Genomic DNA, 27,657 nt, shown 5'->3' with positions numbered 1-27,657 from the left:
AAAGTTATCCTATTATCTTATCGTCTTTGAACGATAAGGGCTATTCACAGTGGTTTCAAAGACACAGATTACAACAGTCATCACTACCAGTCACTCTGTTGTGCTTCCTTAATTGATGGGACTCACGCCCAGCCCTCCCTCCCCCATTCTGGAGGCTCCCTTCATATTTCATCTAGAGAATCTGATCAGTGTTCTTAGTTTCCTGACTGTATACACCTTTAGGAGGTTATTAGGCTGGTGCAAACTGATTTACACTCACAAAATATAATCTGCTGGTTAGATTTGCCTTATGGCTCATTTCTTTGAAACTTTTGGTCACAACTTAAGGCCTTATTAAACATCAAACGACAACATATTGGAGATTAAATGGTGATGCAGTTACACAATAATTTGTTTTATTAAGAGATGAGTTTGCCGAAAGTTTACTTGCTTACCTTCTTGAGCTTTGAACGCTTTAATGTTGGGATCTGAGTGCACTGAGTGTATATTTACTTTTTCATAATCTTATTTGTTTTAATCAAGACAATTATATAATAAATGAATGCCATATATTACAATTAAGAGTGATTTACAGGGAATTTTTAAGCTAACTTAGAGAACTAGATTAATTAGGGGGTGAGGAAAATATAAGAATAATAAAAAGCTTATCTTTATTCTAGGAAATGCATGAGAAAATCTTAAAATGCTATGATTAGATACTTATTATATTATTAGACTCTGCTTTGTGATGACATTTTTTTCTTCATCCAATGAACACTCGATTATTTGGTTAGAATCCTCAATCTTTTTCATCCCAACACAACTACAAGAATTTCTATCAATTAGTACCTTTCACCAATAGGAAGATCTCCCCTAAAACAAACCTGGAGGGGTTTCCATGAGCCCTTTGAGGCTGAGAACAGCAGAAATTTGACAAGTTAAGTGACTGATGTTAGCAGCTACACAGATATCAAAGAAAGAAAGTGAAGTAGCAAAAAAGAAACCAACTTAAAAGGAAAAAAAACCCACAAACACACAGAAAAAGTATTAAGGAGAACAAAAGAGATATGAGAAAAGAAAAATATACCAACAGAAAAGAAAAGCAAAGGACAGAATGGTCAGAGAAAACACGAAGAACTTAAACCATCTGGGGAGGGCGGGTCTTGTTATCTCCACCTGACCCACAAGACTTGGCCTCTCCCCTCATCCAGCCGAGGGTGGAGAGAGAAACCAGACAATCCCCTTTTGATGACCTGCATAAAACTGGGGCTGATTATGGTTTCTCCCGATCCCTGTCACTGATTTGGAAGTCAAGGCCGAGAACAGGAATAAGCCACAGGGACAAGGTCCTGATTAAGCACTTTTCCAGAAGGAGGGTGCTTCAAGGTCCCCAAGCACTAAGGTCCAGCTCGATACATGCCAAGTTCCATGGCAATGAGAAAATACAATTACAATTCTCATCACGAGCAAGGGACAACAGTAGGTGTCACAGGCAGTTCAAGCCAGGGGCAGCCCGCTCTCAGATCTTTGCTTTTCTGTCTATAAGACATCCCTCTGGGGTCTCTAAGACTCCTGCGGGAGGGACAAATGCAGCTTTATCAATGTAGTGGGTCGCACCAACCACAGCAGCAGCACACAAGCTGTGTCTGTACATGCATAAAAGAGAGAGAGAGAGGAAAAGATGTAGGGATGGTGAAAGGGAGGGAGGAAGACAGCACAAATATGAGACATGGAGGGCTGCCCTGGGGGCTCAGATGGTAAGGAATCTGCCCGCAATGCAGGAGACCCGGTTCAGCCTCTGGGTTGGGAAGATCCCCTGGAGGGAAATGGCAACCCACTCCAGTATTCTTGCCTGGAGAATCCCATGGACAGAGGAGCCTGGTGGGCTACAGCCCATGGAGTCATAAAGAGTTGGACGCGACTGAGTGACTGACACACACAGGAGACATGGAGGCAACAGAGAGACATGAACTGAAAACGGTGACGGCGGCTGCAGACCCTCCGTCCTAACGTAGTCTGATCGGGTCACCAACGTCACACAACCATGGCGTCCCCTCCAGCCACCTGTCAGGGCCTAACACCAGGGAAGGGGGATGTGGGGTGGTTTTCCCGGCCGCCCTTCCATCAGCCTCAGCTTCCCATCGCTTCAGCCCCTCCCCCAGGCTCCAGGGCAGCTGCAGGCCATACCTTTCATGTAGAGGAAACTGTGGAAATAAGGCAGCGTGACACAGCTGTACACAGAATCCCGCCGGTACGAAAGCTCGTCGTCCGTATCAAACCGAGAATCGAAGTCCTCTTCACTGTCTTCAAACTGAACCAGGGGGAAGAGAGAGAGCCAGCAGTGAGCCAAAAGGACCAGAAACGCCCAGCACAGATCAACACTGAGAAAATAAAAGTAACTGACAAAGAAGCCATAGGCCGATTTGTCACAATACAATGGAGTGTGGTCATCAAAAGAATTCAGAATTACGAAATACTGACTGCTGGTGTAGGGTGGTCGGTGGACTTGAGATGTAGCACACAAGACATGGTTTGATCCCAAGACTCTGTATTCGAAGTACAACACTACTGCTTAAACATATAATTTTAATCAAACCACTCAAGAGTTAATCCCCTCTAGGTTACTGTGCTAAATCTATCTTCAAGTCTTAGAAAAAGTCCAGAGAGTATTTAACACGTGGTCAACGAAAAGAAAGGGAAAAAAAGTAAACTACAAATAAATCCAGAAGCTAGAAAGGGCCTGCTGAAGCCTGCAGTTTCCTCCCTTACAATGAGAACAATAACACAACATCCTGCCGGGAGCCTGAAGCTACTGTCAGGAGCGGTCTCTGAAAGGTCCCCGTGAGCCTCATTAGAGCTTAGGGCGGGCCTTATTTCCCAACCTCCTGCAAAGCCAGGACAGACACTGGCCAAATTCTCCACTGAGCATGCCAGTTTTCTCAGACTTTGGGCAAAATGCAGTTCTCTGGGTTTTGTGTTGAAGCTCCAACAGGCACCAACAGTTCCATTTTCTCATCCGATTGCTTCTGGCAAGAGAAAGCGGTCTCAGACCAGCTCTAAGAGCCTGCCTTTGGCCCATCCTGTTGGGGGATGTCTTTATTCCAGGGAGGGGGCAGCAGGGACGTGGATGACAGACCACTTCCACCCCAATGAGGGCCGGCGGGGGGCGGGGGGCGGGAGGTGGGTGGCACCAGGCCAGCGGGTACTCACCGAGGACTGGGCGCCCTCCGAGCTGAACCGGTAGGCCCCCGAGCTGTTGTAGGTGCCCACGGAGCATCGGTAGTCTGGGGACCACTGGCTGCTGCAGGAGTTGGAGAAGGTCACGCTGCTGCCGGAGGTGATGGCCCCGTCCTCGTAGTCGTCCTGATCGTAATCATAGTCGCCCTCCGGGGCGGGCAGGGCCCCCGGGGTCTGGGGCAGGCAGTAGGTGGGCTCGCCCGCGGAGGAGTCGTGCTCCGAGGGGGCCAGCAGCACGGTGCTGTCGGCGCTGGGGCTGGTGGGCACCACCGTGTCGTTCATGTAGGGGTCCTCCTCCGAGGACTCGTCGCTGGTCCGGATGCCACTGGTGCGCTGGTCCGAATGGCCGTGCTCGCTGGGGTTGGGCGAGTCCTTGAACGCATCGTCATCGGCCTCGAAGCCCTCGTCCACCTCCTCCTCCTCCTCCGGGTAGGGCTGGCTGAAGTTGAAGCTGGGTTTCTCCGCCCCGGCGCCCGGCTCGCCCGCGCAGCCGCTCCCCACCAACAGCGAGCGCTCGATGTTGCGGACGCACTCGTCGATCTCGTCAAAGTTGAGCGACTCCAGGAACTCCTGCGCGGCGCGGCAGGCCTCGTCCTCCAGCCGCCGCAGCTCCTCGTCCCGCAGCTGCTGCAGCTTCTGCAGGGACGCCTCGGTCAGGGACAGCTCCTGCCGCTCCTTCATGCGCTGCAGGTCCTCGATCTCCTTCTCCAGCCGCAGGATCTCCTCCACCTGCTTGTTCTCCTTCTGCTTCTCCAGCTCCCGGCTCAGCTCTGCCGCCCTCTGACTCTCCTGCTGCAAGGCTTCCAGTTCCCGCTGCTTCCGGGCTGCTTCCTCCTGGATCCCAGAGGAAGGAAGAGGTCAGGAAGTGACCCTGCAGAGATGGGGGCAGCGGCCCTCCCAGCGTGATGAGATACGGCCCGCTGTGGGCTGAACTGCACCCTTCCCTCCCCCCAAATGGCCATGTGAAGCTCTAACCCCCAGTTCAGTCCAGTTTAGTCGCTCAGTCGCTTCCAACTCTTTTTGCGACCCCATGGACTGCAGCACACCAGGCTTCCCTGTCTATCACCAACTCCCGGAGTTTACCCAAACTCATGTCCATTGAATCAGTGATGCCATCCAACCATCTCATCCTCTGTAGTCTAACCCCCAGGACCCTTGGAATATGCCTGGATACGGGGACAGGACCTTAAGGAAGTGATAAAGTTACAGTGAGGCCCCGAGGCAGGGCTCTAAGCCAATCTGACTGATGTCCTTATAAGAGGGGACACACACACACAGGAACGCCAGGGAAGCATGCACACGGGTGTAAGACCATGTAAAGGACACACCATGAACCCACAGAGAGGAGCTTCAGAAGAAACCAACCCTTGCAGACTCCTTGATCTTGGGTTTGTAGCCTCCAGAACTATGACACAGTCGATTTCTTTTGTTTAATTCCCCCCGGGCTGTGGCACTATATATTATAGCAGACTGAGCAAATCAGTACAGTGGTGCTACCGGTTTAGAGCTAGCATGCTTTTGCGATTTGCACAAAATCTTAGACATTCACACATTTTTACCCAAAGGTAATGGGTTAGAAATGGCAACAAAAACATCTCCTCTAAAATCCTTCCTCCTGTGTCTTTATTTTAGTTTTGAATCCTTCTCCCTATATCATTATTTTAGCTTCTAATCCCTGAGGCAAAGTGTCAGTGAAAGTGTTAGTCACTCAGTTGAGTTCGACTCTTTGTAACCCCATGGACCGTAGCCCGACAGGCTCCTCTGTCCATGGGATTCTCTCCAGGCAAGAATACTGGAGTGGGTTGCCATTTCCTTCTCCCAAAGTGTCAGCAGTGGGAAGGTAACAGACAAAATGCCACGTTGTCATGGCATTTTTCACCTGTTGGGCGCGGAGCTCCGCTTCTCTTCGTTCTTTCTCTCTCTCTCTAAAATTAGTCAAGAAAAAGACAGTGAAATAAATGAAAGCAATGAAAGATTTCTGAGAACCACTTTTCAGAAAGCCAAGGTTTTTTTCCCAAGATTATTTTTTAAAAAACAAGTCACAACGCTAAGCTTCTGGCGCATTCTGCCGACGCACAAGCTAAAATGCTTGCTCGGCAGTTGAGGGGCGTGCTTTAGTAGCAGGCTTAAAAAGTCAATAAAAATCCACATAAAACAAACATTCAAATGGTTTCCAGAGGAACATAGATTACTGTGATCCCATCTCCCAGTTTTCCACATGGTTGCATCTGTGTCAACTCCATTCACATAGAGATCTCAAAACAAGCACTAACTGGGCTTCCATGGTGGTCTAGTGGTTAAGAATCTGCCTGCCAATGCGGGGGACTTGGGTTCAATCCCCGGTCCAGGAAGATTCCACATGGCGCAGAGCAACTAAGCCTGTGCGCCATAACTACTAAAGCCTGCGAGCCTAGAGCTGTGCCCCACAGTAAGAGAAGTCAGAAGCCCACGCACTGAAGAGTAACCCTGCTCGCCGCAACTTGAGAAAGCTTGAAGGTGGCAATGAAGACCCATCTCAGCAATAAATAAATCTTAAAAAAAAACTAGCAATAATTAAGTGAACGATCCCTCCCAAACCCTTAAATCAAGCTAAACTCACAGTCAACGGCTATAAGAATGGCATCTACCATTACTAGGAGCCAAGAGTGAACTTTTAAACAAAAGATTTGCTAAAGATGACTTAAAAGGCATGAAGGATGAATGGCAACACAGACAGCTATTCTTTGCATGAATAAAAATACACACGAAACTGGGTCTTCAGTGGTGCCAAGGAATTTTATCTGACCCACCAAGAGGTACTGTTTTCAACAGCAGGTTCAGCAGCATGCTCTGGGAATTACAGCCTCAAGCCTGGATCCAGAGCATAAAAACTGCAAAGGTGTCCTGTCTGTTTCATGCAAATAAGAAAAGTCCATACCTTTCCTCCTCCTCCCGTTTCCTCTTTTCTTCCTCTTCCCGTTTCCTCTTTTCCTCCTCCGCCCGTTTCTCCGCCAGCAGCTGTCTGTAAATTCTTCTGGCAATCTGACCTCGGAGTTGCTTCTGGAAAACCACAGCTGCTTTTTTCAGGTGCAAAAATCTCCTCCTCAGGAGGAAGGCCCTGTAGTTCTTCTGTATGATCACGACACAGTCAAGGACCTTCTTGTATTGCTTTCTGAAAAACGAGAACGAAAATAGCACAACAGCATCGCTGAGGACGGAATGAGGCCACGAGCTCTTCATAGGAGTTTATGTTAATGTTATACGACAAGAGAGCAGGACCTCATTTGGGGCTGATCCACTCATTACTGGGACTCATTACAGGGAGCCAACGAGCAGGCCCTTGTGGGCAAAACAGAAGAAAAACCAAAGAACAATAACAGAACTCAAGCAAGAAGCCTATCATCACGTAGGCTAAATAAACACATCGCTCCTAATAACTGACTTTGCAAAGTCCTGGCAGGAAGTGAGGCTGTAAACAGAACCAAGGGATGTGATACATTCTGCTGTTCTTAGGAGCGAAAAGGAAAAGGATTCACCACAGCAGGATGGCTTTGTGTTTGAGAAAATCTAATGTATGATGATGAATGATGAGCAGGCCCGCTGGTCCACGGATGCACCAGACAGTACCTGCCTCATTGGGCAAACCCGGGAGAGGGGACTGCTGTGGACCCCATGGGTCGACACCAAAGTAAACAGGCGAGCTGATTGTGGCTTCAGGATACGGCCCCGAGGAACTAGGGAAACTATTTAAATATCTCGCCTGGTCCACCCCAGTGATGCCACTGCTCTGAGAAATCACGAGCCCCTGTTCCCACTTCCTGCCCAGGTCAAGCTAACTGGCATTACCAATTAGGAGCACTGCCCTGGCCCTCTCCTTAGCCTGGTCCTGATAAGAAACCATCTGGGTCTATTTTAAATGAAAGCATATAATAGCCAGCACCACGGGGTGAAACATACTAGACACATCCCCGCCCCTCTGCACACGTCTTACCTTGCCAAGTAGCCCAACACATGGGCCCGGATGACCATGGCCGCCCGCATCACCTCCTCTTCCCGTCGCTTCTCCAGTTTCTGCTCCAAGGACTCACGAAGGAAGACCTGCCCAGGAGGGAGCGGCACGTCAGAACCGCAGAATGTGGCTGGTACAGGGAAGGCCTCTCTGAGTCAGAGATCTCTTTGGGGGGGCGGAGGGTGGGGGGTAAGGCTTTTTTTCCTCTCTCCGATTTTTGCTCCAAACACAAAGAGCAATGCTACCCCGCACAGGGAATCTCAAATTCCTAGTGGGGAAAGGATTCTTTTTTTTTTTTAATATCCCATCTGTCATGGACTCAGACTTTTGTAAAGTGTAGTCAAAAATATATTACCAGAAAGAAAAAAAAAAAACAAACAAAAGGATATTTAACATAGAAGTCCTACTTTTTTGGTTATTATTAGTTCAACAGGCATAAGATGACTGTGAAAATGCCACCAAAGTTTATAAACACTTACCTCATTGTAGTTCAGGGACCAGCACTAGTCTACACTAAGTAACAAGAGATACGAAAAGACTCCCTGATGAAAGAAAGAAGCGGAGGGGGAAAATAACCACAACATTTGTAAGACGTTATTTGTCATCACGTGGAAGTCTCTCTTTATGCTGTCAAGTGATTACAATCCAGCATCTTGGCCTCAAAAATAATGCACATAAAAAATTGTCCTTTAAGAGTGTAATTCTGTAAACTGTTTGAAATGAGCTCTGCATCACTGATGCTACATCTCAGTTCAGCCACCATAAGACAATCAGAATCAGGACTAAACAGATGGTAGCTATCTGCTGGCCTGTTTCTGGCTGTGGGCACTTCAATACTAAGCTTGTCATTTACATAAAACAAGTGTGTCTGGTAACTGGCATTTGTATCAGAATCCCTAATATTTGAAAAGGTATGAAAATAAAAGACCCTCCCCTCAATCATGGCAGGGCTTCCATGCTGGCTCAGACAGTGAAGAGTCCACTGACAATGCAGAAGACCCAGGTTCCATCCCTAAGTTGGGAAGATCCCCTGGAGAAGGGAATGGCTACCCACTCCAGTATTCTTGCCTGGAGAATCCCATGGGCAAAGGAGCCTGGCGGGCTGCAGTCCTTGGGGTCACAAAGAGTTGGATAGGACTGAGCCACTAACACTTTCACTTTTCAATCATGGGAGCTTTTCATTTTGTAGTTTTCAATGGGATGCACCCCTAAGAAGTTTTGAATTATTACTTAAAAAAACTAATGCCAAATACTGATCTGGGGTTAAACGACACACCCCCTCATCCATGATTTCTTGATTTATGCTCCTTTGACTCATTCTGGCCTATGACGATGCATCATGTCCCCTGATGGCACATTTTTTCCAGACTCTCTGCTCTATTTCTTCCAAGACATTTAAGCAAAAAAGCAAATAAAGAATTCTACCACCACGTGACTCACAGAAACCTTACCTACTCCTGCTGTGGATTTCTGCACATTTGTAAAACTCTCCCACAACACCTCTCCTAAAAAGTCTTTTCATACAATGCTCTTCCTGCAATTGCAAGTAATATGCTCCACTGATGCATAAAGAGACTGCAAGGTTAGTTAAAAAAAAGAAAAAAAGTAAAAAGCAGAAGCTACAAGCATAAAGTGTGTTTGTTTGATAATGATAAAAAGTTTCCAGAAATATGAATCTCTACCAAAACCATGGGTCAGCAGCAGTTTTCACCAAGACTGGACTTCAAAGAAATATTTAAACTTCTCTTTGAGATGACTGTTCTACATTAAGGAGCTTACTCAAATGCTTTTGCTCTGGTCAGTGTTTAAAAGAAAATGTAATAAAGTCTTTTTTTTAAACATTCTCCATTTACTTTTTTTTCTTTTGGCCGAGCTATGTGGCATGGCATTCCAGATCTTAGTCCCCTGACCAGGCATCAAACCTGCACCCCTTATAGTGGACGTGAAGCTGTAACTGCTGGACCCCCATGGAATTACTAAAGTTAAATCTTGATGATGAGTGATGATGGTTGTGGTGACATAATAAAACAAAAGTGTTAATTCCAAGGAGCCATATATTTATCACATGAACAAACAGGAAGCTTTCTGAAGGAAAAAGATGCTTGCTTCTTAGAAGGAAAACTATGACAAACCTAGACAGCGTATTAAAAAGCAAAGACATTAAAAAAAAAAAAGCAAAGACATCACCTTGCTGACAAACGTCTATATAGTCAAAGCTCTGGTGCCTCCCGTAGTCAGGTAGGATGTGAGAAAGAAAGAAAGAGAGAGTCACTCAGTCGTGTCTGACTGTTGGCAACCCCATGGACTACACAGTCCATGGAATTCTCCAGGCCAGAATACTGGAGTGGGTAGCCTAGCCCTCCTCCAGTGGGTCTTACCGATCCAGGAACAGAACTAGAGTCTCCTGCATTGCAGGCAGATTCTTTACCAAATGAGCTATCAGGGAACCCCAGGAATGTGATGGTTGGATCATAAAGAAGGCTGATCACCAAAGAATTGATGCTTTTCAACTGTGGTGCCGGAGAAGACTCCCGAGAGTCCCTTGAACTGCAAGGAGAGCAAAGCAGTCAATCGTAAAGGAAATCAATCTTAATACTCATTGGAAGGACTGATTCTGAAGCTGAAGCTCCAATACTTCGGCCAACTGATGCAAAGAGCCAACTCACTGGAAAAGACTCTGATGCCGGGAAAGACTGAAGGCAGGAGGAGAAGAAGGCAGCAGAGGATGAGATGGTAGCATCACTGACCATGGGCATGAACTTGGGAAAACTCTGGGAGACGGTGAGGAACAGGGAGGTCTGGAATGTGGCAATCCATGGGGTTAAGAGAGTCGGATATGACTTAGTGACTGAACAACAACATGAAGGGAAAAGTGTTTCACACCGAATCAGAAGTCTGAAGACTCTCTTGATTGGATCAGAATCAGAGAAATACCTGTTTTAGTTTCATGCCCATCAAAGAGAGCTCTCTGCTCTGCCCATTAGACTTACATCCCCATCTTTATCTAGATCCTCTTTCCATGATGGAAAATGAAGTAAAATGCTTGAGAGACCTGACTTGGCTTCACTAAGAATATTTACCCTGAATTTACGCAGTGACACATGGGAATTGATGCCAGTTCTTCCAGCCCAGGGTGTCTTTTGCCACGTCACCATGTTCCCAGGACACAGCCAAGATAAAGTCAGCAGGATCCAGCTGCTGTGAGTGGAGGTCCTTGTCGGGAATCATCAAACGGCTTAGGAAAGGTCAACAGCCACTCAGGGGGCTGCTCGGCCAACCTTGACTCACTACCCAATATGAACACTTTCCTGTAGCTTTTTTTTTTTTTAAAAAAATCCTTTCTTTAGATAGCTTAAGAGCCTATGGATTATTCTAGGAAACGTGTCTTTTTAGAACACCTCTTGCAGACTTTATTGCCACAAAAGAAATAAGGTCTGAAAGTGTAGTCCAGGTGACCGGAAAAGTGAAACTTGCTGGAGTCACAGGGCAGAGGGAAAAGTCGAAGCCAGGAAAAAAAAGAGGGGAGCAGCTGTCCACCTCTGCCCCCCTAAACTCAGCTTCTCAGCAGGGACACACATCACATCTCCTGCTCGGGCTGCTCCAGGGGCTCAGCCAGCCTCCTGTCTTCTTTAGGGGTGCTTCCCCAGCAGAGATGAATCCTTGCCTTCCAACAACTAGATGTGTTTTTAAGCCTGTGAATTCAGACCTGGTGCCATGTTTAATTTTCTGACTACAGCGCTGCCCACAGTACCCTCCATCGTGTAAGTGTCAACAGAAACTTTTTATCCAGAAGATCTGGATGTTCCTTAGTGGTTTACGGGCTTAAATGCAAAGACCTCTGGCAGCAGCACAGACAAAAACACTGCTAGCATGTAATTAAGTCTAAAGTTGGTCAAGGTCAAAGCTATTTAGTGGATAAAATTCAAATGCTCTCATGTTTACATTTACTTCCTAATATTTACATGAAATGATAAGCTTCCATTCTACTACCAATGTGTCACCAGTTAAAATTTAACTCCCCTTTAAAGACTTCCTTTTCTTGAATACTTTTCTGATCGTTTCAATTCACAGTGAGCTCTCTCCTGGAGCTATGTCCTCATTCCTTAAAGAGATCACACTATAATTTATTAGTTGTATTGAAAAAAACCCTGATGCTGGGGAAGATTGAGGGCAGGGGATGACATGGTTGGATGGCATCATCAACTCAATGGACATGAGTTTGAGTAAACTCTGGGAGATAGTGAAGGACAGGGAAGCCTGGAGTGCTGCAGTCCGTGGGGTCTCAAAGAGTCGGACATGACTGAGCAACTGAACAACAATAATAATGGGGTGACATCTCCCAGCAAATAAGTAAACCAGGGCAATGCTTTTCTGTCTCTATATCCCTGTGCAACACCCAGTTCTAAGCTGTGCTGGGGCCTGACTTCCATTTGTAAATGAAGTTGGACTGGTTTTTCAGTGCTCGGTGCTCAGAAACGTGACTGCTATTGGCTCCATAAGTCAATGAACTTGGATATTATTCCACCATACAAGGAAGGGAGATAGGAGGAAGGTATAATATAGAGAATGTAATATATTATAGAGACTGTAAGATCCCAGGGAATCTTCCTGACCCAGGGATTGAAGCTGGGTCTCCCGCATTGCAGACAGATTCTTTACCAACTGAGCTATGAGGGAAGCCATGACAGAGGAGGGGGCTTAATCCAATTTAGGGGTGAGTTTTGATGCAGGGTGAGATGAAGAACGTCAGAAAGGATTCCCAGAGAAAGACAAATACCATGTGATACCACTTACATGTGGAATCTAAAATATGTCACAGATCAATGGATCTACAAAACAGAAACAGACTCACAGACATAGAGAATAGGCTGGGCGTTGCCAAGGGGGAGCAGGGTGGGAGAGGGGTGGATTGGGAGTTTGGGATTAACAGATGCAAACTATTATAGGACGGATAAACAACAAGGTCCCACTGTATAGCACAGGGAACTACATTCAATATCCTGTGATAAACCATAATGGAAAAGAATACAGAGAAGCACGTATATATGCATATAACTGAGCCACTTGGCTATACAGCAGAATTAACACAACACTGTAAATCAACTATACTTCAATTTGAAAAAGAAAATAAAAAAAAGGATTCCCATCAGTCTGCATCCAAGCAGACTTGAAGGAGAGGGGAGAGGTCCCGGCAGAGAGACCTAACGAACCTGCAAGGACACACCCCCCAAGGATCACCAAACGCCCCAATGAGTTACGCCCCTGCTTAATCCGACCAGGGTGGGTGGAACCTGTGACTTTCTTTTAGGACGTGGCAGAGGTGAAGGGGTATCACTCTTGTGAGTATATTACATTATATAAAAGACTTTGTGACCCATTGGGAAACGAGCTGTCTAGCCTCAACAAACCAAAATCAACAAAACTGCAGTACGCTGCTTCTGCTGGCCCTGAAGAAGTGGGTGGGCCCAGGGTGAGAACACCAGTGGGTGATTTCCTGAGCGACTGCGCATGTAACAATCTTGTGTCGTTCCCTGACAGTGTGTGTGTGTTTTCGGCACTTAGCTGACACTGACTGAGCTCCTACTATGCGCGCTGTGTAGTACACAGTGTACGTGCACTACATGGGGTAAGAAACGGTGGGAAACTCTAGAAGCTGAGAGCAATTTCAGGGTAAGCAGCCTGCAGGAAAAGAGACACCTGGGAAAGACTGAGGGCAGGAGGAGAAGGGGACGACAGAGGGTGAGATGGTCAGATGGCATCACGGACTCAATGCACATGAGTTTGAGCAAGCTCCGAGAGATAGTAAAGGACAGGGAAGCCTGGTGGGCTACAGTCCATGGGGTCGTAAAGAATCAGACACAACTGAGTGACTGAACAACAACAAGAGTCCCACAACCACAAAGAACTCAATTCTAGAGCCACATGAGCTGGGAAGAGGACCACAAGCTCAGGAAGGGAATGCAGCCCTGGCTGACAGGCTGAGACCCAGAGAGAGGACCAGCTATGCTATGCCTGGACCCCTGACCCACAGATTCTATGAGATCACTGACTTGTGCTGTGAAAGCTGCTAAGTTTATGGCTGATTGTTACACAGCAGTAGGTAACTAACACAATACCTCTGCATGCTATCTCTACTGGATGCGCGTATACTAAGTCACCTCCAACTGATGCCTAAATACTTGTCATTAATTTCACATCAGTGTTAACAGATTGAATGTCTAGCACCCCTTTGCCCCCAGTTCATATGCTGCAGCCCTGTCTGTCAGTGTGATGGTATTTGAAAATCAGGCCTTTAGGAAGTAATTTCATTTAGGAGGGTGAGGTCCCATGATGGAAAGAAGGAAGACAGACCAGAAGTCACTCTCCACCATCTGAGGACATAATAAGAAGGCAGCTGACTGTAAATAAAGAAGGAGCCCTTTGCTAGAACCTGACCATGTAGGCACCCTGATCACAGAATTCCAGCCTCCAGAACAGTGTGAAATAAATGTGTGTGTTTAAGCCATTGTTATGGTATTTTATCAGAGCAGCTCTAAGACGAAGATAGTCAAACTGCAAGATACCTGTCTCTCTTTTCCTCTTCTTCCTCTCTTTTTTTAATACAAAGAAACTCCTAGGTTAAAAATATAATCTGAGCAGCAACTTTAAAATACTTCTCTGACACTACACTGCTGCTTGCAGGGTCAGAGGATGAAGTTGGAGGAATATCTGTAACTCTGAGGACATCCATACACTCAAAGGCCAAGCCCCAGTTGCCTGCATTTCTGCCTCTCCTAGTTGTAAGACATTGGGGGTGGGAGGGGAGACAAGGCTGGAAGATCAAATGTGGGTTTTGGCCATTTCTGATACTGGGAATAAAGGTCGCGCTGCCAATTTTATGACTAATTTTTGCAATTGAGGCCAGACTGTTCACCACTTAGCTAAGGAGTAAAGGCCTCATACCTGCACGTGTAAGAATAGATTTCACCTTGGCCTTCAGGACTGGACTTTGGGCAACCTACACGATTTCAGACGACTTGCTGGTCTCCCACACAACAGCTCCTGTGGTGCACAGCATTACGACAACGCAAAGTTAGAGGGTCTGGGGCCTCACTTCTTAGATGCTGGAGGCTACCCAGCTCTTCGCTGGCACTGAGCTGCCTATCAGCCAACATCTGCTGACTGAATGAATGAAAACATACATAGGACCTGATGTGTCAATGGCTCCCCAAGAACAGAGTCCCCAAAGAGTCAAGGACTTCAAATAAAAGGTTAATGGTGGAAGGACAAAGAGTGTTGGCCAGCGTGATACCATGATACCATCTTCCTAACGCTGAAAAACAATTGGTTAGCAGTCATCACAGGACACTGAACTCAAACATCTCTCCGGGGGTTGCCGGGCCAGCCATTCGCTCTCTGAAATCTTACCTTCGTCTTCCCCAGTTGCCACTCACTGTTGGAGGCATCATAGAGCTGCAGCAGGGCTGTGCACTTGCCCCTGATGTCCTCAGGCAGCGCCACGTTCCTCATCAGCACCTCATACCTGCAACGTGAGAACACCCAGCGTCACCTCGGGCTACAACCCTTTCCCCAGTCTCTCGGAAAAGAAGGAGGGTCTCTGCAGCTCCATCTTGCCTTTTGTAAAAGTCCTGGAAGGGTCTCCGGACGGCATAGCCAGCTTTCCGGATCCTGACTGTCTCCAGCATCCCCGAGTATCGCAGCTGGTTGACCACGACTGCCTGGTCAAACTGGTCCGGCATCTAAAATGTGCCAAGAGGTGAGAAGATGAGGTTATTAACAAGACCACCCACACCATGGTTGTACTCACATACACTTTGGGCCTACAGAAATACATAGAAGAGAAAATGAACTCATCCCAGACTTGAACTCATCCCAACTACAGACTTGTCATAATAGCCAGCACTATCAACCCTGCCCCATCCTTAGCCCCCTACTCTTTGTTCCTGGATTTTTTGGGAATCAAGTCCCAGATAGCACACCCTCTCATTTGTAAACATATATCATTTTTTTTTTTTACTTTTTTTTTTTTTTTTTACCACACTGTGAGGCATGCAGGATCTTAGTTCCCCAAACAAGGATCAAACCCGTGCCCCTGCAGTGGAATCATGGAGTCCTAACAATTGGACCACCAGGGAAGTCCCCCCATCAGTATCATTTTTAAATAGAACTAAAACCCTATTATGAGTCTTCCCTGTAGCTCAGATGGGAAAGAATCTGCCTGCAGTGCAGAGACCAGGGTTCAATCTCTGGGTCAGGAAGATCCTCTGGAGAAGGAAATGGCTACCCACTCTAGCATTCTTGCCTGGAAAATTCTCTGAACAGAGGAGCCTGGAGGGCCACAGTCCATGGGGTTGCAAACAGTCGAACATGTCTAAGCAACCAACCATTTGATCACTTTTCATCACAATACTATTATATTTAAAAGATATCAATAATTCCTTGATATTAATATCCAGGTTCAAATTTCTGATTATTTTATGAATATCATAACCAGACCACCATTTTTAATCCTATGTTTTCCAGAGAAGCTACAGTGTCAGACATTTATCATTTTGTTTTTAATACTTCAATTTCCAGGCATTTTTTAGCTGAAGAATGCTGTGAAGTGACCCAGAGAGGACTGGGGGAGGAGTTAGGGCCTGGAGAGGAAAAGGAGAGATTGCAAGTAGAGAAGAGAAACAAAAATTCTCAACTTCTAGTCAAACACCCTGTTTATCGCGATCCATACTATGATCACTAAATATATTAATCCCAGAACACACAAATGAAAGACAGAGGAAATGAAACCAAGACTTAACATTCTGAACTGTGTTCTCAGATCTGCTCAGTTGCCAAAAAAACTGGCACTGCTGACAGGACAATGGTCTTTCAGGGAAAAGCCCAAAAGTAGGCCACTTCCCATTCACAGCTTTTTGAGCAGTGATTTGTTTTTTAATCCAGACACCCCATTTCCTTTAATTAACTTGTATTTTGTTATCTTACAAAACTGTGTATAAGATGACCGAAAAATAGTGCCATAGGGCCCAGAGACGTCAAAAAGTGCAAAGATATAAAGTGGCTTAAATTTGTGAGCTTTAAAAACACAGCACAAAATCAGGCTGAAAGGCACATTATCCTCTTTGCTTTCCAAATTAGCAAAACATAAATCTGAAGAAAGCTCTGCAAATCTTTGCAGTGTTTCATGGAAAAGTTGCTGTCCCATGCAGCAGAATGACTTCTCTCATATTTAATTTCTCCTAAAACACTGTGGTCAAACTGTCTCTACTTGGCAGTATTCTACCCGAATCTAGCCAATAAACTAGGGCAACTACCCAAAGAATTGTGGCTCACTGCTTTCTAGTCTTATTTCAAATATTCTTAGACAAGAAAGAATAGAATAAAAGCATGAAAAAATTAGCCTTGGTTACTCCTCTACTTAATCTTTGGATTAAAAAAATGGAGAGGTGCAACAGTTCTGAAGGTATGTGGTTAAAATTTCTTAGATTTATTTGGGATATAATCTGAATCCACAATGACCACCAGAGAGCTAATATAAAACAAACACTGAATAAGACATCAGGCTTAGTTAAGTATTAAATTCATAGTCAGAGAAATCTACAAATTTCATGTTTAATCATTTGATGCTTCGAGACTTGTCCAATTTAAGAAAAAACTCTCTAAACTTTCACCATTCCTGACCCATACTGTTTTTCCCTTGCTCCTTTTCTTCCGATCTCTACTTAAAAAAGTCCATACAATTCCTTAGTTTGGTACTAGTTATTAAAACTCTAAAAAATACTACTAAACGGACACCCCCATCCATAAAGTCTGGCCGCACTTACCATCTTCCAGTCCCTCCGAGGAACATTCCACATTCAGTTTCGCTCTCAGGCCAAAATTCATATGGAAAACAACTGCCACACTGACCTTTTCGCCACAGCTAAAGACACTGAACAATAATGAACACCATTCCTGTGCTTTAAAAAGTGCTCGGTCGCCATGACAACCCCTTCCATTCTCGGGCTAATTAGTGTGGTGTGGTTGTAGGGTTTCATAGAGCCCAGGGAGGGGAGGGTGGGAGGCAGCCACCAGGAGTGGCCACTCTTTCCAGGCTCCTATTGTGACTATGCTTCTGCCCCTTCATAGAAATTTAACCAGGGGAAGGCGGATCTCTGGGCAGATTGTCACCCTGGGCAACCCACAGGGCCATCACGAGGGGAGTAGACCTGTATTTCCATTGGTGGGTCTCTTTTGAGTTTTAACTTCCTTTTCTTTCTGGTTCAAAGATGACACAGCTGGAGGAGGGGGGGACGGGGGGACAAGTCACAGCTTAAAGGCATGTGTCCTTTTAAAACTTCCCTCATGGCCTCCAGTCCACACCAGTAACTAGTTGTCCAGAACGGGAGGGCCCCCCCTTCCAAGACTGCCTGCAGCGTCCTAACTGGGAAGTTTTGCTGGCCAACAGTTGAGGAGGATTTGGGATATAACAGCCAAGAACTAGGGTAATTAAAGTCCCAGGAGATCCATTTACCAAATATTAAATGAATAAACACCTACTATGCGTCAAGGTTTTGTGATCCATGCTTGGGAAGAGAACATAAAGATAGGTGCTAGGTTCTTTTTTTGTTTTAAACCAACAACCCTCACCAGAGTAGTGCATTCATTATAACTGATGAACCCACAGGATATATCCTAATCACCCTGAGCCCACATCTGACATCAGGGTTCACTCTTCAGTGTTTACATTCTGTGAGTTTTGATGAGTGTGTAATGACATGTGTCCATCATCAGAGCCTCACACACAGTGGTTTTGCTGCCAAAGAAATCCTGTGCTTCATCTATTCACCTCTACCTCTCCCCAACCCCTGGCAACTACTCATATTTTTGCTGTCTCCACAGTTATTTTTTTTTTAAGAGCAGTTTTAGGTTCACAGCAAAATTGAGAGGAAAGTACAGAGAATCCCTTATACCTTCTGCCCTTCATTTGCATAGCCTCACGGGCTGATTCTGTCTCCAACTACCCTGGAATTGAGGAGGGTAACAGGTATGCCAGACATTACTGCTTATACAGTAGATAGCCTAATATCAAACTACATCTGTCCATCTGACAGATGAATGGATAAAGAAGTTGTGATACATATACACCATGGAATATTACTCAGCCATAAAAGGCAAGGCACGTGACAGTTCTAAAAAGGTAAATGCCTATTATACAGAGTGAAATAAGTTAGAAAGAGAAAGACAAATATCATACATTAACACATATATATGGAATCTAGAAAGATGGTACTTTAAAAAAAAAAAGAAAGATGGTACTGATGAACCTATTTGCAGGGCAGCAACGGAGATGCAGACATAGAGAACAGACTTTTGGACACAGTGGGGGAAGGAGAGGAAGGGATAAACTGAGAGAGTAGCATTGGAACATACACATTACCATATGCAAAATTAGACAATCAGTGGAAATTTGTTGCATGACACAGCCATGTCAAACCTGGTGCTCTGTAACAACCTAGAAGGGTGGGAAGGGGTGGGAGGTTTGAGAGAGAGGGGGCATACATATACCTATGGCTTATTCATGTTGATACAAGGCAGAAACCAACACAATATTGTAAAGCAACTGTCCTTCAATTAAAAGTGAATTTGATCTGAAAGAGACACGTGCACCCCAATGTTCATCACAGCACTGTTTATAATAGCCAGGACATGGAAGCAACCTAGATGCCCATCAGCAGATGAATGGATAAGGAAGCTGTGGTACATATACACCATGGAATATTACTCAGCCGTTAAAAAGAATTCATTTGAATCAGTTCTAATGAGATGGATGAAACTGGAGCCCATTATACAGAGTGAAGTAAGCCAGAAAGATAAAGAACATTACAGCATACTAACACATATATATGGAATTTAGAAAGATGGTAACAATAACCCTATATGCAAAACAGAAAAAGAGACACAGAAGTACAGAACAGACTTTTGAACTCTGTGGGAGAAGGTGAGGGTGGGATGTTTTGAAAGAACAGCATGTATATTATCTATGGTGAAACAGATCACCAGCCCAGGTGGGATGCATGAGACAAGTGCTCGGGCCTGGTGCACTGGGAAGACCCAGAGGAATCGGGTGGAGAGGGAGGTGGGAGGGGGGATCAGGATGGGGAATACGTGTAAATCTATGGCTGATCCATATCAATGTATGACAAAACCCACTGAAATGTTGTGAAGTAATTAGCCTCCAAAAAAAAAAAAAAGAAAAGAAGAAAAAAGTGAATTTAAAAACACATTGAAAATTAAAATCGTGTTCCTTGGGAATATGGAAGAAAGAAAAGTACCGAGATGGTACAGGTGGTAGGTGAATTTGAATTAAGATCCCACAAGTCAGAGTCTGGACTCTCGCATCTACAACTCAGTGCTGGGGGGACGGGACATTCTACACAGAGAGCTCAGCTCACACCAAAAAGGCAGAGAGGGAACCTGCGCTGACAGTGGACACGGCGCTCAAGTCTGAAGCCACTGCTTCCAGAATCAGGGGCCACCCGCCGGGGTCAGACCTGGGCTGTGGACGGACCTCCCCTCCCTCCTCCATTGGTAGTGGCAAAACTGGAAACCAGACCAGAGGGATGGCTGGGTATACACTGATATCATGCCCATCACGAAATGTTATGTGCCCATTAAAAAATAAGCCCAAATTAAAAATGCTCCTGTAGGGACTTCCCTGGAGATCCCAGTGGTTAGGACTCTGTGCTCTCACTGATGAGGGCATGGGTTCAATCCCTGATCGGGAGCTGTGATCCCACAAGCCAAGTGGTGTGGTAAAAATAAATTTAAAAAAAATTAACAAATTAAATAAACAATAAATATTAGATACAAATAGTATATAAAATGATTAAATAACATATAAATGGGCTTCCCTGTTGGCTCAGCTGGTAAAGAATCCGCCTGCAGTACAGGAGACCTGGGTTCGATCCCTGGGTTGGGAAGATCCCCTGGAGAAGGGAAAGGCTACCCACTCCAGTATTCTGGCCTGGAGAATTCCATGGACTGTATAGTCCATGGGGTTGCAAAGAGTCAGACATGACTGAGCGACTTCCACGTCACATAGAAATAAATACTAAGTGTATTTTTAAGTACCCCAGTTAACTCTCAAGCCTTTTGTAAGGTGAGGAAAACAAGATGCAGAGAAGTATGTATGAGAATCTCATTACTGTAAAATAAACAGTGGTCCCATCAAACATGACACCTGCTCTACGTATGCACGTGTGTGTGAATATATACATCTAGATACACGATGTGCAGAAAAGGATAGGAGGAGACATGCCAGGCTGTTATGGAGTGGGGGGCACTATTATGGCTGGTGGGAAGAAGAGACAGCTAAGAAAAAAGGGGGGAAATCAGATGGCACTAAAAGAAGGAAATAATCACATACATAACCACATGAGAAATTTCTATTTGGCTGTATATCTTTGAAGACACTTAAAAAATTTTTTTACAAAGTAAAAGGATTCTAGAGGTCCTTCATGGAATAAGGTGGAAATGGGGGCAGAGAAGCAGGGAGACCAGGGGAGAAGCTGCTGGAAGGGAACTTGAAAGTGGCAGCAACCCAGATGTCCATCAGCTGACGAGCAGATGAAAACGTGCTTCATATCCATGAAATGGAATATTATCAGCCATAAACATGAAGCGCTACCTGCTACAACATGGATGAGCCTTGAGAACACGAAGCCAGGCATATAAAAGGCCACATGTTCCATGATTCCATTCATGTGAAATGTCCCGGCCAGGAAATCTACCGGGGCAGGAAGGACAGCGGTGGCTACTCAGGGCTGAAGAGAGAGGGGCTGCAGCTGACAGGGCAGAGGACTTCTTTTTAAGCTAATGAAATGCTTTAAGTATCGGGGCTGAGGGTTGCACAGATCTGTGAATATGTGAAAAACGACTGAACTGTATGCTCTAAAGGAGTCATTGTATGCTATGTGATTTACAGCTTAATAAAGCTTAGAAAAAAGGTATTGTAAAAGCCAGACTGACACAGAAGCATTTAAAATGGACAAAGAGAGATGGATGCAAGAGAAAAATTTGCATTCTGGAGACAGGACTAAATACATTTAGCTTCAGGTAATTTAATTCTACAAAACAAAACAAAAAATAGAACTTTTCCCCTTACAATCTGAAAAAATAAGATTTCATAATGCCTCAATAAAACAAGTGATGGATAACAGAGCATGCTAAGCCCTCCACAAAAATCAATTACGGGTAAAGGCAAGCTTTGGTAGCTAAATGTCTACATAAAGGGCAACAGAAGTGCTGGCCGACAGGGACACAGGATAGGAAAGGTGTTTTACAACAAAAAAAGAAAAATGCATCTATGTGCTAATGAATAAGATTACCCTGAATACTACCTGAAAGTGAAAGTGAAGTCGCTTAGTTGTGTCCGACTCTTTGCGACCCCGTGGACTGTAGCCCACCAGGCTCCTCCGTCCATGGGATTCTCCAGGCAAGAATACTGGAGTGGTTGCGATTTCCTTCTCCAGGGGAATCTTCTCGACCCAGGGATCGAACCCAGGTCTCCTGCATTGCAGGCAGACGCTTTAACCTATGAGCCACCTAGCTTTCTATAATTCCAAAAATATTGCAGACAGACAGTAAGAAGTATGACAGTGGGACTTGGAAATAGTCACATAGTAAGGGGATGCTCAATCTGTGTCTATTTAATTAACAAAAATAGGAGTTAATTATCTGTGGACCCCTGAAGTTCTAATGTTTTTCAGTGTTTGAGACCTCACGGATCTGAGATGTCCTAGATTTGAAACCAAGGAGCCCTGAGAAGGGCCCAGGGAGAGGGGGTGGGAACGCAGCCTGCCACACCAAGGCAGGTGTGTGTGAGAATCTGTCTGGGACCAGCCAGGACTGCAGGCGGAAGGCATTCCCTCTCCTCTGATGGGACAAGTCACACACACAGAGACACAGACACACAGACACTGGATTAAGCACTATATAGACCAGAAACCAAGTTGGGGGTGGTGGGGAAATCCAGTCCTCCTGCTAAGGTGAGACCCTCTCCAGGCCTTGGAGTCTCTTGGAGAGAAGACTCCCGAGGGGAGAGAACAAGCTGGACAAGGACGTGGGCTGGCGCAGAACCAACTCTTACTTCACTCTGCTGTCATCCACTGTCACGTAATATCACTTAACATGGATCTATTTTTTAAAAATTTGCTATGAGGGGAGAAAACTATTCTCTAAGAAGTGCTATGTTTTATCTGACCATACACTCATAAATTGATGACTATCATAACTCACTGTGATTTACTTATGTACACTGTGCCAAAGAGGAATTAGGCAAGATAAAATAAACAGAAAATAAACACAGTGATCAAAAGGGAACAAACAGTAGAAAATGCATCACATTCTCCTCTTTGCCTTGGCTGACAGGAAGCTCAAACTTAAATTTACTTCTCAACAGTAACTTTTGTTAACCAGGTATTTTATTTTGCCTTAATTTTTGGATCAGGCTTCACAGGTGTGAATCAACAGATTATCAGTTTCTTTAAGAAAGCTATGCTATTTTTACAATCTAAAATAAGAACCATAAAAACATAATCTTAAAAACATTAATAATTTTTAAAAAGAATTCTATTATTCTACCTTCAAAGAACTACTGATGATTATACACATAGAATTTCAAATGGTTTCTTAGCAGCCTTGCAGGAATCAAGTCCTCTTATTTGATACACGGAAGATTCCCACAGCTATCCTTCAATTCATACAGTACCTGAATGCAGAAATCTGATGGGGTGGGTGTGATGAGTAATATTATTCCATTTTGTGGATGAGGAAACTGGAAGTGAGTAAAGCTAAAAGACTTGTTCAAACTAGTTTTAATATTTGCTTAAATCACACAAAGTTCAAAGTGCTTTGCATTCCTGAAAACTCGTATGTAAATCAAACTTGATTCAAACCATATTTTCCAACTGATATTTTACAAAATTGGAGGCATATTTCCATAGGATACTATTCTCAAAGGAGTGAGCTGGAAACTTCTCCAGGGAAAAGATTACAGTGAAATCTAGGCAGAAAAATGTGCCCTGTATTGCAGCATTTCCAGAAACTCTGGGTCTTCCGGGCACATGGAGACAGTATCTAAAAATATTAACACTGAGGAGGGGGCCTTAGAAACAACCTGTCAGGTACTGACATGATGTAAATGCGGGTGATTAAAAAAAAAATCACAATTCTAAGGGCCGTGACAATGTAAAGCAGAAACTGGTTCACTGCACTGTGAGTTCAGTCAAATATCTAAATATGGAAATAACGAGTGAACAGAGGAAACCTTTTGGAAAATCTAATAGCAAATTCTGAGCAAGTCCATCTTTGGTAACTGTTAACATAGACAATGAAAGACTGATAACACATTTCATTGCATCTCAGCCTCAGAGAAACGACAGAATTTAAATGTTCTTTGACCCACTGGTGGTTGCAACTTCTCCTGCCTGTCCGTCCTCCTCCTTGGGTACCACCTGCCCTGGACAGGTGCCGGAGAAGAGCAGACACACGACAGACACTCACCGAGCCCCGTCCCACGGAATGAGCCTGCCTGGGACAACACATGTAGTGATGACTGCTTTTGCTTTCATAACAAATGCAACTTGATAATTCAAGCAGGTGCTTCTGAACACAGGCTACAATTTATTTCCAGAATGAGTCCTTTTCTCCCTTTTTTAAGGAGATGCTTAATTTATTCGAAGTCTAAAAACTAACCACTTGGTAGGATCACAATGTCTTAGAGATGAGGTGAAAGTAAACATTACTATTTTCATCAATCAAAAGTATTTATTAAGAATCCTCCATAGACTGGTGGCTCACACAGTAAAGAGTCTGCTTGCAATGCGGGAGACCAGGGTTTGATCCCTGGGTTGGGAAGATCCCCTGGAGAAGGAAATGGCAACCCACTCCAGTACTCTTGCCTGGAAAACCCCACGGATGGAGGAGCCTGGTAGGCTACAGCCTATGTGGTCGCAAAGAGTTGGACATGACTGAGCAACTTCACTTTCACTTTTCCATAGACTGAAAAACCACAAGCTCTGGGATGCACCCGAGCAAATCCAGTCCCAGCTGTGACCCAACAAATGCAGACTTTCTTTGGTTCCAATCTGCTTGGAATGCAACACGGTGGTGAACCCTGGGCCTGTCGCTGTGAGTCCCCAGAACACAGAACAACCAGACGTGGGATCTGAATGTGTCTTAACGTCCTACTTTAGTAGCCTAATAAATGTGTTTTTAACTTCATATTACAGGGACGTCCCTGGTGGTCCAGTGGCTAAGAATATGCCTGTCAATACAGGGGACACAGGTTTGATCCCTGGTCCAGGAAGATCCCACATGTTGCTGGGCAACTAAGCCCGTGTGCCACAGCTACTGAACCTGGGCTCTAGAGCCCAAGAGCTGCAACTCCTGAAGCCTGCGAGCAGCAATGAAGACCCAGAGCAGCCAAAAATAAATTAATTTTTTAAAACTTTATATTCTCTGAAGACTTACCCCCAGCACAACACTGGTAGGTTGTTTCTGAAACTGAGTGGTGTAACATTCTAAAACTAATAAAAATGGAGTTCTATTTTTTTTATTGTGTTTTTTAATGGCTTCTGATTTGCTTCCTCGATGAAATATTGTCAACTTTATTATGGACATGGCAGCTCTGCAGTGGAGGGACTTGTTACACAGTCCATATTATGGAGGATTAGTATCCATCATCCCAAGAAATGTTAAGTTGATTCTTGTATAAAACCATTACATGACTCTTCATTTTGATAAGCAAACATTGTGGACTGAGAGAGAGACACTAGAATTATAGAGAGGATTTACTATATTAGGTATATTTGTCTTATGATCACGGGATATGGGCTTTCCTGGTGGCTCAGACGGTGAAAAATCCATCTGCAATGCAGGTGACCCAGGTTTGACACCTGGGTCAGGAAGATCGCCTGAAGAAGGGAATGGCAACCCACTCCAGTATTCTTGCCTGGAGAGTCCCATGGACAGAGGAGCCTGGTGGGTTACAGTCCATGGGGTCACAAAGAGTCCAACAGGACTACGCCACTAACACTTTCACTTTTTTCAAGGGATATACCTTTACCCTAATTCAACTTTAAAGCAAACAAATATTAAGAATGCTGACAACTCTTTCATCAACTTTAAGAAGTAAAAAAATTCCAGAAGGGTTTACCAAAAATTGATCACACTAATAAAATATCATTCCCAGCCTTACAGTGACTGAGTCTCCGTAATATTCCTGTCCTCACGTCTTATTAACAAAAAATTAAGATGGAAGACCTCTCAATCTTTATTTGCTGTTTCGTTACATCCAATTCTCAAAAGCAGTTAATAAATAGCGGACAGGGGTTTATCCTGCTTTTGAACGGTTTTCAAAAGCACAGTTACTGAAGCAGCAGTGTAAGTTTCCCGACCTTGAACAGGAAGTAAACAACAGCCAATTAAACTAGAGACAAAGGTTCTTTGTCTCACATCAGTCACTCCTCTCCCCGGCTGTTCAACGTTGAGGCAGTTGTTACCACTTGTTAAGTTTTTCATTTTGAGAAACAGGCAGAAAGAAATTTCCCCTGGAGAAGAAGCAAGCCTACTCCCCTCCCAGGTGAGGAATGGGAAGCATCTTGGTTACATGAGTGGCTGAAGCTGTCAGTCAATCCTGGGGGTTGTATTACTGAGCCTGGAAATTTCTCACCCACAAATACAGGCTTCAAACCACACCCTTCCCAGATGAGCACAGTTTTAAAAAGCAAGGAAATCCAAGCTGTTATAGGTGGGCACTGTGGTCCTCACCTCAGATCCACACAAATCCCAACTACTTAATGGGGAAGAGAACTCTGAACATAAATAATATACAGGCGCATCATGAAACCTTTCTAAGGCACTGTGTTAGCACTGTCCTTCCCCCACCTGTTCATGAACTGACCACACACACCAAATTAACACAAAAGCATCAATTTCCCATTGAAGCCCTCCGCCCAATATGTTCCAATCTATCTTCCTGGTCAATGTATCCCACCCACCCTCTACATTTAAGTCAGATGAGAAGTAACTCTGGCAGCCTTTTGACTAAAGCTTGCTGTCTTAGCTCAGCTGAAGCCAGCTTCCCCACCTGAAATGTTCCCCCGTTGTCTCTGTTAAGTTTCATGGGTCTTTTAAGGGCTTCGCAAATACTCCCTCCTCAAAAAAATTTTTCTGGATGCATCAAATTTGTGCTGCCTGTGACCTCATCGTGTTCTTTTTCATGTCATTTTTTAAAAAATTGACAGTTAATTTACAATCGTGTTAGTTTCAGGTGTATAGAGAAGTGATTCCATTTTTTATATATATATAAAACAGATTTATATATATTACATTTATATATGGGTATATTACATATATATTTACATATATGTATTTCTTTTTCAGATTCTTTTTCATTATAGGTTATTACAAGACACTTAAATGGCAACCCACCCCAGCATTCTTGCCTGGAAAATCCCATGGACGGAAGAGCCTGGCAGGCTATACAGTCCACGGGGTCGCAAAGAGACACAACTGAGCGACTTCATTTTCTTTCTATTATTACAAGACACTGAATGTAAGATCCAACGCTACACAGTAGGTCCTTGTTGTTTCATAAATCGTAGTGTGTATCTGCTAATCCCAAACTTCTGATTAATTCCCCTTCCCTTTCCCCTTTGTAAAGGGTAAGTTTGTTTTCTGGGGGCTCCCAGGTGGTGCAGCAGTAAAGAATCTGCCTGCCGATGCAGGAGACCGAAGAGAAGTGGTTTCTATCCCTGGGTTTGAAAGATGCTCTGGAGCAGCAGTTTTCTTGCCTGGAAAATTCCACAGACAGAGGAGCCTGGCAGGCCACAGACCATGGGGTCAAAAAAGTGAGCCATGACTGAGTGACTGAAGCGTGTGCGCACGCACACCCACCTGCATATAACTTCTGCAAATCCTCCTGTACACTTCACCTCAGTGCTGAGTCGCTCAGTCACGTCCAACTCTGTGTGATCCCATGGACTGTAGCCCGCCAGGCTCCTCTGTCCCTGGGGATTCTCCAAGCAAGAACACTGGAGTGGGCTGCCATGCCCTTCTCCAGGGGATCTTCCTGATCCAGGGATGGAACCCAGGTCTCCTGCATTGCAGGCAGATTCTTTACTGTCTGAACCACCAGGGAAGCCCATAATACCTGATACAATGCAAATGCTACCTAGCTAGCTATAAAAATAATGTAACTGCTATATAAATAGTTGCTGGTAAATTCACGTGTTTTGGAACTTTCTGGAAGTTTTTCTCCTGAGTATTTCTGATCTGAGGTTGGTTGAATTCCCGGATGTGAAACTCTTGGATCAGGAGCATTAACTATATTTACTCAATTGAGTTGAACACTTCCATTCATACAAAAACATACACGTGAATGTTTATATAACAGCTTTATTCATAACCAT

At 44.6% G+C, this 27,657-nt stretch overlaps 1 protein-coding gene across 2 annotated transcripts in view; it reads right to left on the bottom strand.

Annotated features, from left to right (window-relative positions):
• MYO10 (myosin X) overlaps window positions 1–27,657 on the bottom strand; it is a 256,895-nt gene that overhangs the window by 27,572 nt on the left and 201,666 nt on the right. For both annotated transcript variants that reach the window (XM_043887225.1, XM_043887226.1), the window contains 7 exons: window positions 14,819–14,943; window positions 14,612–14,726; window positions 7,187–7,293; window positions 6,134–6,367; window positions 5,096–5,141; window positions 3,190–4,050; window positions 2,167–2,290 (listed from right to left, as the gene is read on the bottom strand). In XM_043887225.1, the coding sequence (XP_043743160.1) occupies window positions 2,167–2,290; window positions 3,190–4,050; window positions 5,096–5,141; window positions 6,134–6,367; window positions 7,187–7,293; window positions 14,612–14,726; window positions 14,819–14,943 (1,612 nt within the window). The remainder of the gene's footprint in view (window positions 1–2,166; window positions 2,291–3,189; window positions 4,051–5,095; window positions 5,142–6,133; window positions 6,368–7,186; window positions 7,294–14,611; window positions 14,727–14,818; window positions 14,944–27,657) is intronic.

Source organism: Cervus elaphus, chromosome 25 (genome assembly GCF_910594005.1).
Source record: "Cervus elaphus chromosome 25, mCerEla1.1, whole genome shotgun sequence".
In the NCBI taxonomy this organism is placed as follows: Eukaryota; Metazoa; Chordata; class Mammalia; order Artiodactyla; family Cervidae; genus Cervus; species Cervus elaphus.
This window is presented reverse-complemented; position numbering and strand designations above follow the sequence as displayed.